This window comes from Ascaphus truei, chromosome 4 (genome assembly GCF_040206685.1).
Source record: "Ascaphus truei isolate aAscTru1 chromosome 4, aAscTru1.hap1, whole genome shotgun sequence".
Taxonomy (NCBI): Eukaryota; Metazoa; Chordata; class Amphibia; order Anura; family Ascaphidae; genus Ascaphus; species Ascaphus truei.
In genome coordinates, this window is record NC_134486.1 from 70,802,827 (window position 1) to 70,815,225 (window position 12,399).

The 12,399-nt window shown below is 47.6% G+C and overlaps 1 protein-coding gene across 2 annotated transcripts in view; it reads left to right on the forward strand.

Annotated features, from left to right (window-relative positions):
• Positions 1-12,399, forward strand: part of PLCB1 (phospholipase C beta 1) — an 810,170-nt gene that overhangs the window by 504,176 nt on the left and 293,595 nt on the right. For both annotated transcript variants that reach the window (XM_075596018.1, XM_075596020.1), the window contains exons 7-8: positions 1,707-1,782; positions 11,894-11,994. In XM_075596018.1, coding sequence (XP_075452133.1) covers positions 1,707-1,782; positions 11,894-11,994 — 177 coding nt within the window. The remainder of the gene's footprint in view (positions 1-1,706; positions 1,783-11,893; positions 11,995-12,399) is intronic.

A 12,399-nucleotide genomic window follows, 5' to 3' on the forward strand; every position in this document is an offset into this window, starting at 1 on the left:
GAGGCGCTGAATTGAGTAAGTGGTTACCCCTAGTATAATTGCCCCAGGTTCCCCGTGGCGGAAGCTCAGCCCTCCTGCGAGCCAACAGGTAACGCACCACACCTATGGTAACACCGTATGTTCCTTGCACCCCCCACTATATCTGCGATTGGGGGGGGGGAATACCCGTTACATAACATTTTAGGAACACATTGTGTTTGTTGCAAAACTACATTCTGCATGAAACCTTGGATATAGTATTATTTGCGAAGGGTGCCACGTTATGTTATGTTGTGCTGATCTTAATAGAAAGCTCACGGTTGTTCAAATTAATCAGACTTATCCATGATTCGCCATACTTATAATTATTTTCCTTCTATAGAATAGTTAGTTACCTGCTAACTTATACCTCTTCCGTCTAACAGTATCTGATTTTGCAGCTACAGTACTAGTTGTAAGTTGAGTTCTTAACAGCTAGCTTCTAAGTGTAGCTTCTAAGCTATATAGCTTCTAAGCTTAGAAGTGTAGCTTCTAAGATATATATATATATATATATATATATATATATATATATATATATATATATATATATATATATATATATATATAATGCAAAGCAACAACCAGCACCCTGTATTAATGAAAAATCCAGATGTTAATCCCATAGGTAAGAATAATGGAGATATTACCAGATTGGAGTCCAGTAATGAGGAGACAGCACACCAGGAATGATATACAAAATGATTCTATATACTGTATATATATGTATATATATGTGTGTGTGTTTTAATTTTGTGGTTTTAATTATGTTGTTATCAATAAATGTATAATGCTTTATGCACATTTGTGAGTGCTCTATTTGGGATTTCTGTCTGTTTGTTTTCATATATATTTATATATGTCCCTGGTGTCACTTTCTTATTTTTTAGCCAATGAAAGTGACACTCAAAATAAATGTACATTTGTCTCTGTTCATAACATTCAGAGGAAAACAATTTTCCAATGAGTTCCATGGACTTGCTAAGCTGCTTTAATAACAAGAATAAGTACAATTTCCATATACTGTATGTATTAGAATATCTGAGCACTATTGTGTCTCCTAAGAACTTCAATTCCACAATGGAGTGAACAACAACACATTACAGAGCCAGGCATTGCTGACCCACCGAGCATTGAATGATTTAATAAGCGTAAGCATTTTCTGTGCTCCATGCTGATTTTACATTTTATAGAAATGGGACAATTGACTTTTCAGGATCATGTAATCTAGGGGTGCTCAACTCCAATCCTCTGGGCCCCCTCCCCCTACAAGTCAGGTTTTCAGGATATCCCTGCTTCAGCGCAGGTGACTCAATAGCCCCTGCTTCAGCACAGGTGGCGCAATCAGACGCTCAGTCAAAGACTGAGCCTCTGATTGCGCCACCTGTGCTGACACTGGGATAGCCTGAACACCTGACCTGTTGAGGGAGCTTGAAGACTGAAGTTGAGCACCCCTGATGTAATCTATTGTTTCTAAATGCAACATGTCACCGATTTCTCCAAGACTAAAGAGGTTAATTGTACTTTCACTAAAGAGACATGATGCGATGTCCTGTCACTGCATGAAACTTAACCGAGACTCCCTTATATGCAAGGCTCATTGTATAGTCCACAAACCTTTACTCTGCTTGTTCACTCTAACATGGCAAAAATAAATAAAATACCTATGTTTATTCCTCTTAATGCAGCATATACCGCCTATTTTCTGCTGATAGGAAACGAGTGGAAACTGCATTAGAGGCTTGTTGTCTTCCATCTGGCAGAGTAAGTATCTCACACATGCTGCATAATACATTTTACTCGCTCGACAATTGAGTTACACGTGGAAAAAACAGGAACAAAAAAAAAAAAAAAGCATTTCTAGTGTTTTCTTCCTGTGAAGATAGTAATGCTATGTCTTACAGTATGTTATTCTCTCCTCCCATTAAGTAAATATAAGGATATTAAAACACTTCAATGAAGACCATAATATTTTCGGTAGCAAAAAATGTATGTGTAGAAGTTATGCTATGTTATGACTTTGCTCTTTTTAAGTAACAGATTGTGTTCATAGTTAGCTTTATCTACAACTAGCTTTTGTGCCCGGCTTCGCCCAGGGAATGTAATATTGAATACATGTCCCCGCCCCCCTGCCCCCCCCCCCAATGCTGGATGTAGTGCGGGTGAGATTTGTCTCTATCTGTGTGTGTCTGTCTGTCTGTGTGTGTCTCCCCCCCGCTGCCGGAACATGTCCCCACCCCCCCACTTCCCCACCACTGGCGGCATATCTCCCCGTGCTACTGTGGCATGTCCCCTCTCTGCTGGCACATCTCCCCCCCGCCCGTTGGTACATCTCCCCCCACTGCCGTCACATGTCCACCCCCTTCTCCCGCTGGTACATCTCCCCCAGCTAGCTGGCACATCTCCCTATGTTAGCTGGCACATCTCCCTATGCTAGCTGGCACATCTCCCCCGCACATCTCACATCACAGACACACACATACACAGCCCCGATCCAGGCAAGGACACGCCCCTTCCCTTAGTAGCCACGCGCCCCCCTCCCCGCCCCCCCCACCCCGCTCCTGCTCCAACATTTTTGCTGGACAGCCGAGGGAAACTTAGAATGTCCATTATTTGGGAGGTGAGTCACATTGGAAGCTCAAAATAGTTGTGTTGACCTACAAATCCGCAACAGAATGTCCAATGAAAGTTTCCTTGTGCAACGTGGTGCCGTTTCTGAGATTTCGATGCTTCGGACATACAAAGAAACAAACAAACGGAGTCCAACTTACAATTATAGTATAGATAACAAACTTTAAAAGAAGTCAAATGCGAAGAAGTGCCTTGTATGATGATCGTATTGTAGATTGACTTTGCAAAGCATACTGTAGTTTCTAGGAAAAACAGATCAAGTGAAAATACTTTTTTTTTAATGAAACTTGATCATTTAAAGCCCAAAATAGTACTAGGAAATAACTTTTCATTTTGTATGTTTTGTAGAAATCATGGTTTTTCCAGGAATACAAACCAATGATAGTCAGATTTTCTTTTAACATCTGTATTTTGGTTAAATTAATTTGTAGTTAATAGGATTTTAGTATTTGTCTTTATTTGGGCTCAGTTTCAAATCAGTTTTTTTATTTATGCTACTTTGAAACAAAATATTAACTGACAATGTTAACTAAACATGTTCCTGAACATGAACTAATCCTCTCACAATATATACCTGAAGACACAGGAGGATATGTATCAAAATGGTGTAAATATCTGTATGTGAGTCAATTTGCGTCTTCAACATGTAAATCTTGTTAATCTTGCTTTTTACTTTTTTTGCATATGGTATCTCTCTGGATCAGAGATGAATGCCACCTAAACCAACAGCAAGTTCTCCAATAATCCCTCTCCTCCAGTGAAACAATTTGCAGCAAAGCACCTTGATATATTGACGCAGTCGTGCAGTGTTCAAACAATGCAATTTGCACTAGTTCTGGAGCAATGCTTCAGTTTGCAACACTTGTTACATATACCCCTGTTGTTTCTCAGCCACGAAGCAGTGAAAAATTTGCATTCATTCAGCCATCGGGTTTTAGCTAGGTCCCTCTCATGTGAATAATTCAAAAGACGTCGCAGTCAATAACCATTACATATGTCACATTCATTATTTTTAAGTAATAATCCCTGAAGAATAGTGCATTACTGGCCAATAATGCCCTTGCTGGAGGAGTTGAAGTCCCTAGGTGACTATTAGTATAATAGGTTTTAAAAATAGGTTCAATGTATGTTTTTTTTTATTGAGGACTCCACACCTAGCCTTATCCCTCCTCCCCTCTCCCCCTCATAATACATAAGCACTGCTCCATGATAGTTTGGGGGAGGATGGGCAGTCACCTTACTGGTGCTGGTTGCGGTGGTACTGCTTATGAAGCAGATGGCACTGGGAGTTGGGGATCGCTGCAGGTTCACCAGGACCATGTCCACCAGTCCCAGGTGCTAGATGTGGATTGCCAAGAAAAAGGGTACCAGGGACCTGGTCTGCGGTGTCATAATTTCTGGTCTGAGATTCCTGGTACCGGTGCTAGACCGGGTCTGTGTGGGGTTTCCATGGTTTCAATCAGCAACATTGAATCTTGGAACCGGGTACAGTACCAATGATTCCTCTCCCTGGTCAGAATCTGGGTTACCACCCAGAAACAGATTACAGGAGAGCTACAGTAGCAGTTTAAAAGGTGAAATGCCGTGGCCTGGAAGTTGGAAGTAAAGGTGTGGTCTCAAGTATCCATTCCCTGCACAGGGATATTACTATTGTGGCCCAGGGCCTTTTCTCTCCTTTTATCGTCGTCTGGCAGGAGGAGGTAGAGGGTGGAACGTGTTTGTGTGTGGTGCAGGAGCAGAACATCTAATTTAAATGTGGTGAGGTGCCAACATTTCTAGGCATTTCAGAACAATTATTGCCCAACATTTTGACCAGGAAGCAGCATTTCATTAATAACTTTACTTTAGTCTATCATTTTTATTTTGAAAAAAGTTAGATACAGTACAATGGGAGAGAAAATAAAAGGATACGTAATTTGGTCTCCAGTAAATGGCTGTTGATGAAGTTTGATTACAATTAAGTAAGATTAATAAAACAGCTATTAACTGTCCCCATTTGAATTCAAATGGGAGAGGCCTACTATAAAACACTGAATTACGTGTGGACTCGGTTATTATTTCACCTCGTAAACTGTATGTTTTTAGATGAACTATTTAGGACACCGCCATAATCTGCCATTTGCAAGAGATTGATGGATGATCTGTTTACTTTTGAATTACTGTAAAAATAACTGAGTAACTTCCCCTTCAATTAGTCATATGATATAATCTATTTCCTTGGCTTTCCATTTCCTTTGCTGGTCTCTTGATCTACCTGACTAACTTTCAAACCGCAGACCGTCTTAGATACTGAATAATTCCTTTTCCTGGCTATAGTTGCATATCACGTTAAAGATCATGAAATATATATGTTGTAATCTCACTAAGAAGTACAACTCATTTTTTTAAAAAGCATACAATCTGTAAGCTGCTTTCTCCAGTTTACAATTAGGAAATTACTTTTATGGTTCTTTTTCCTTCCATTTAGTTTGACTAAATAGTCAAGAAGCAAATGTAAGGAATGATGATCTATGGGGAAAAAAAGAAACAAAGTGGAATATTGTTAGCCTTATTAGTTACTGTAGCACAGGGGAGCGCAAACTTTTCCTGCTGCGCACCCCTGTCTAGCTTGCCTCCGTAAGGCCCCCCCCACCTTACATCCACATCAAATGACGCTGCTGGGTCACGTGACGCCTTGTCACGTGACCCGCGGCATCATTTGACGCATGTGACGTCACGTCACATAGCCCCGCGGCGGCATTTGATGCCACGTTGCCATGGTGACGTGTCACACAGCCGGCTGAAACAAGGTAAGGGGAGTGTTGCAGGGGTCTCACACGATCTGGCATTACATTAAATATCTTGGGGAAGAGTGCGGGGCCACTGCAACTACACGCGCCCCCCCCCCCCCCCGAATAATCTCCTGCCCCCCTGGTGGGCGCGCCCCCAGTTTGCGCACCGCTGCTTGTAGCACATTAATACAAATAGTAAATGTGATTGAATTTGCTAAGCACATAGTTCTGCTCCCTTGCAGTATATTCTCCCCTGTCCTCCTATCTTCTCTCTTCTTCCCCCTACAACTTCTCCATTGCAATCTATTCTTTCTAACCTCCGTTAACGTACCGACTTGTTCAAGCTTTCTCTGAGCAGTTCACCATTACCCTCATCTTTCAAACATGCCTTCATCAGACCCATGGTAAAAAAAAACCAACAAAAAAAGACCTTCTCTCGATCCGGCCTCTACTTCCTACTATCACCCAATCTCCCTCACCCCTGTATCAACCAAATCTTAACTTTTTCACTCATAATATTCTGTCCTGACTACTGTAAACTTTCTGCTTACTGAACTTTCTGTCTCTCACCTATCCTATTCCAGTATATTCTAAGCTAGTCTTTCATGGACTATTCTTCTCTCCTGCTCCACCATGCAAATTCCATCAGTGGCTACCTAATGTGTTATAAAATCAAGTTCAAAATACTATCCTCACTTACAGCACAAAGCTCTACACTGTCTCTAACTAAATCTCAGACTTCTTCTCTATATACTATATCTACACCTCCCCCGCCCCCTCTCCCCTCCACCCATCTCCCCCCCCCATGCATTCTCTCCAATCTGCCAAAAACATACTCCTCCATGGAAACGTTTTCCTGCCATTCTCCCATGCTTCTGGGCTGTATTGCACCTCTGGAACTTACTACAGGCATACCCCGCATTAACGTACGCAATGGGACCGGAGCATGTACAGTATGTAAAGCGAAAGCGTACTTAAAGGGAAGCACTACCTTTTTTCCACTTATTGATGCATGTACTGTACTGTAATCGTCATATACGTGCATAACGGATGTAACTAAAGCATTTGTAACAGGCTCTATGGTCTCCCAACTTGCGCACAGCTTCAGTACAGGTAGGGAGCCGATATTGCTGTTCGGGATGTGCTGACAAGCGCATGCGTGAGCTGCCCTTTCCCTATTGGGCGACATGTCCTTACTCGCGAGTGTACTTAAAGTGAGTGTCCTTAAATCGGGGTATGCCTGTATCCTGCACTGTTTCACTCTACTTCTGGAGTGACCAACTCCAATCCTCAAAGGCCACCTTCGAAGACTGAGCCTCTGATTGAGCCACCCGTGCTGAAGTAGGGACTGATTGAGCCACCTGTGCTGAAGCAGAAACTGATTAAGCCACTTGTGCTCAAGCAGGGATATCCTTAAAATCCAGGGCCGCCAACAGGGGGGGACAAAAGGCACAGGCAAACCGGGCCTGTGAGTCAGGGGGTGCGGCCCTGGCCATTATATGAAAAAAAAAGTAAAAAAAAAAAATGGTGGTGATTGCGCATGCGCAGTGCCGAGGTCCCGCAGGGTGTCCTGCCTGCTGCCTGTGGACCCTGCCTGTGGGCCTGGCCTGGCCCGCTCCCCCCCTCACTTCCTCGAACCCCCCCTCACCCACGCTCCCAACGTGGGACGGAGGGGGGAAGCGCCAACCCTGCATCCCCACGTGTGCCTCCTGCCCCATGCAGCAGCTGCGGGGGATGCTGCAGCTGCCTGCCAGCCTTGCTCCCCACCCCCAGAGCTCACTTCCCACGCACCAACCCAGCAGCAGCTGTGGAGAATGCTGCAACCGCACGGCATCTCACGCCCCCGCCTGCTGCCCACCTCCCGTGCGCCCCCCCAGCTGCCCACCTCCCATGCGCCCCCCAAGGCCACCTTCCGTGCGCCCCCCTCCAGTGCTTTCACTGAACCCACCTCCACCCCCCCGTAATGGGGCAGCTGCCAAGGGGACATCGGGGGCAAGGGGGGAAGCGGCACCCACCCAGTCAAGGTAAGTCACCCACACAACCCACCCCGTCACTTAACCTAGTCACTGTCACCCACCACCCAGTCACTGTCACCCACCACCCAGTCACTGTCACCCACCACCCAGTCACTGTCACCCACCACTCACCACCCAGTCTCTGTCACTGTCACCCACCACCCAGACACTGTCACCCACCACCCAGACACTGTCACCCACCACCCTGTCACCCACCATCCAGTCACTGTCACCCACCACCCAGTCACTGTCAGCCACCACCCTGTCATCCACCACCCAGTCACTGTCACTCACCACCCAGTCACTGTCACCCACCACCTTGTCACTGTCACCCACGACCCCCTGTCACCCACCACCCAGTCACTGTCACCCACCACTCACCACCCAGTCTCTGTCACTGTCACCCACCACCCAGACACTGTCACCCACCACCCAGACACCGTCACCCACTACCCAGTCACTGTCACCCATCACCCAGTCACTGTCACCCATCACCCAGTCACTGTCACCCCCCACCCAGTCACTGTCACCCACCACCCAGGCACTGTCACCCACCACCCAGTCACTGTCACTCACCACCCCCTGTCACCCACCACCCAGTCACTGTCACCCACCACCCAGTCACTGTCACCCACCACTCACCACCCAGTCTTTGTCACTGTCACCCACCACCCAGTCACTGTCACCCACCACCCAGACACTGTCACCCAGCACTCACCACCCAGTCTTTGTCACTGTCACCCACCACCCAGTCACTGTCACCCACCACCCAGACACTGTCACCCACCACCCAGTCACTGTCACCCACCACCCAGACACTGTCACCCACCACCATGTCACCCACCACCCAGTCACTGTCACCCACCACTCAGTCACTGTCACCCACCACTCAGTCACTGTCACCCACCACCAAGTCACTGTCACTCACCACCTCCTGTCACCCACCACTTACCACCCAGTCTTTGTCACTGTCACCCACCACCCAGTTACTGTCACCCACCACCCAGTCACTGTCACCCATCACCCAGACACTGTCACCCACCACCCAGTCACTGTCACCCACCACCCAGTCACTGTCACCCACCACCCAGTCACCCACCACCCAGTCACTGTCACCCACCACCCAGTCACTGTCACCCACCACCCAGTCACTGTCACCCACCACCCAGTCACTGTGCTTTCCCTGAACCCACCTCCCCCCCCCGTAATGGGTCAGCTACCAAGGGGACATCGGGGGCAAGGGGGAAGAGGCACCCACCTGGTCAAGGTAAGTCACCCACACAACCCACCCCGTCACTTAACCTAGTCACTGTCACCCACCACCCAGTCACTGTCACCCACCACCCAGTCACTGTCACCCACCACTCACCACCCAGTCTCGGTCACTGTCACCCACCACCAAGTCACTGTCACCCACCACCCAGTCACTGTCACCCACCACCCAGTCACTGTGCTTTCCCTGAACCCACCTCCCCCCCCCGTAATGGGTCAGCTGCCAAGGGGACATCGGTGGCAAGGGGGAAGAGGCACCCACCCAGTCAAGGTAAGTCACCCACACAACCCACCCCGTCACTTAACCTAGTCACTGTCACCCACCACCCAGTCACTGTCACCCACCACCCAGTCACTGTCACCCACCACTCACCACCCAGTCTCGGTCACTGTCACCCACCACCCAGACACTGTCACCCACCACCCAGACACTGTAACCCACCACCCTGTCACCCACCATCCAGTCACTGTCACCCACCACCCAGTCACTGTCAGCCACCACCCTGTCATCCACCACCCAGTCACTGTCACTCACCACCCAGTCACTGTCACCCACCACCTAGTCACTGTCACCCACCACCCCCTGTCACCCACCACCCAGTCACTGATACCCACCACTCACCACCCAGTCTCTGTCACTGTCACCCACCACCCAGTCACTGTCACCCACCACCCAGACACTGTCACCCACCACCCAGTCACTGTCGCCCACCACCCAGACACTGTCACCCATCACCCAGTCACTGTCACCCACCACCCAGTCACTCTCACCCACCACCCTGTCACTGTCACCCACCACCCAGTCACTGTCATCCACCACCCAGTAACTGTCACCCACCACCCAGCCACTGTCACCCACCACCCAGTCACTGTCACTCACCACCCCCTGTCACCCACCACCCAGTCACTGTCACCCATCACCCAGTCACTGTCACCCACCACCCAGTCATTGTCACCCACCACCCAGTCACTGTCACCCACCCCCCAGTCACTGTCACCCACCAACCAGTCACTGTCACCCACCACTCACCACCCAGTCTTTGTCACTGTCACCCACCACCCAGTCACTGTCACCCACCACCCAGACACTGTCACCCACCACCCAGTCACTGTCACCCACCACCCAGACACTGTCACCCACCACCCTGTCACCCACCACCCAGTCACTGTCACCCACCACTCAGTCACTGTCACCCACCACTCAGTCACTGTCACCCACCACCAAGTCACTGTCACTAACCACCCCCTGTCACCCACCACTCACCACCCAGTCTTTGTCACTGTCACCCACCACCCAGTTACTGTCACCCACCACCCAGACACTGTCACCCACCACCCAGACACTGTCACCCACCAGCCAGTCACTGTCACCCACCACCCAGACACTGTCACCCACCACCCTGTCACCCACCACCCAGTCACTGTCACCCACCACCCAGTCACTGTCACCCACCACCCAGTCACTGTCACCCACCACCCAGTCACTGTCACCCACCACCCAGTCACTGTCACCCACCACCCAGTCACTGTCACCCACCACCCAGTCACTGTCACTCACCACCCAGTCTCTGTCACTGTCACCCACCACCCAGTCCCTGTCACCCACTACCCAGTCTCTGTCACCCACTACCCAGTCACTGTCACCCACCACCCAGTCTTTGTCACTGTCACCCACCACCCTGTCACTGTAACCCACCACCCACTGTCACTCACTCATTCACTCAGTCACTCACATCCACCCAGTCTCACCCACCCAGTCACTCACTTACCCACCCAGTCACTCACTCACCCACTCAGTCACTCACCCACCCAGTCACTCACTCACCCACCCAGTCACTCACTCACCCACCCACCCACCCACTCACTCACCCACCCAGTCACTCACTCACTCACCCACCCAGTCACCCACCCAGTCACTCACCCAGTCACTCACCCAGTCACTCACCCAGTCACTCACCCAGTCACTCACCCAGTCACTCACCCAGTCACTCACCCAGTAACTCACCCAGTCACCCACCCACTCACCCAGTCACCCACCCAGTCACCCAGTCACCCACCCACCCAGTCACCCACTCACTCACTTACTCAGTCACTCACTCACCCACTCACTCACCCACCCACTCAGTCACTCACTCACCCACTCAGTCACTCACTCACCCACTCACCCACTCAGTCACTCAGTCACTCAGTCACTCACCCACTCAGTCACTCACTCACCACCCAGTCACTCACTCAAAAATAAATAGGTTGCATTGTAATGTTTTTTTCTGTATCACAATAAGAAAACAGTTAAGTAAATGTTGCGTGATAAATAAAAAAATTGCGGTAGGTGCGCTATGGGTTCGTGGAGGGGGGTCCTGCTCCTTTCATTTGTCCTGGGCCCCATGATTTCTGTTGGCGACCCTGTTAAAACCTGACCTGTTGGTAGCCCATGAGGACTGGAGTTGGCCACTCCTGCTCTACTTCATGCATTTACAAGTTCTTTACAAATGTATTTCGTCAGAACACTAAACATTCTCTTGATATCCGCTTCTAAAAGAACACTGATAAGCTAACATGATATATCTTCAGAATACCAGCACCCTCCTCATCTTCCCCCTCCACTTATTACAACGCAAGCTCCTTTGATGATGTTAAAGCAGCTATCATGGCTGTAAAATAAATAAATTAATTAATTTAAATATATATATATATATATTTATATTCTACATACAGTAGTTGGAACCAAGAGGTCCTCTGCTACTGAACCATGCTGTTTTTAGAGCCAGGAACCCCCAGGTTCCTGAGAACTGTGGTAAATCAAGTACAATAATGAAGACAGACATGCTCTGTATTTGCCACCTACAACACACTGTACAATAGATTCCTCTATCACTATAGGGGTTAATGATCTTAAACTCTAGGATGTGTATTTCAGTTACAAATCAGTGGTGGTACTTACCCCTCTTGTGTCAATATATATTAATATGTAAAGCCAGTAAAGGTACTGTACACAGCGTATTCCAATTGCCCCGCCTGAACTCTGGGGGATATTTATGGATACTGGTCACTTCAATATAATCAGAAAAAAAACACATCAATGGAAATTGTAATGCTTTTTAGATCTTTTGCTTTTACAAGAGCACTGAAAGTCAGGAGATTGCATTTTTGTTTTACTTCATTTCTTCATTTCTCTTATTTCCACAGAGTGATTCAATTCCTCAAGAGGACTTCACTCCGGAAGCATACAGAATCTTCTTAAACAACATATGCCCGCGACCTGAGATTGACAATATTTTTACAGAGTTGTAAGAAAAAATATAGTTTCTTTTTCATCTGTTTTGTACAGTAGTTGTAAGAGCCAATTAAAGGTCTTGTTGACGACTTTACAATATTGCATAACGTATTAATTAAGCAGAATATTTATTTGTTAGAATTGAAAGATTCATTGTTTACATAGAGAAATCTTCTGAAAAGAGAATTAAAATCCAATAACTTGTTCTTCATGACTTAATAGAATGTATTTGATGCAAGAGTTCAAGTTATCATTATCACATCACATTTTATGGTAATGTACCGTAATTTTTCCAGAGAGCAGTTCGCATGAAAACAGGGCCACTCAGCTCACACAGCATCATAAACATAGGCTGCTTCACATCCCTGCCATTGACTATCCTTATCCTCCTCTGGATTTTAAGATCAAGGACATGCTG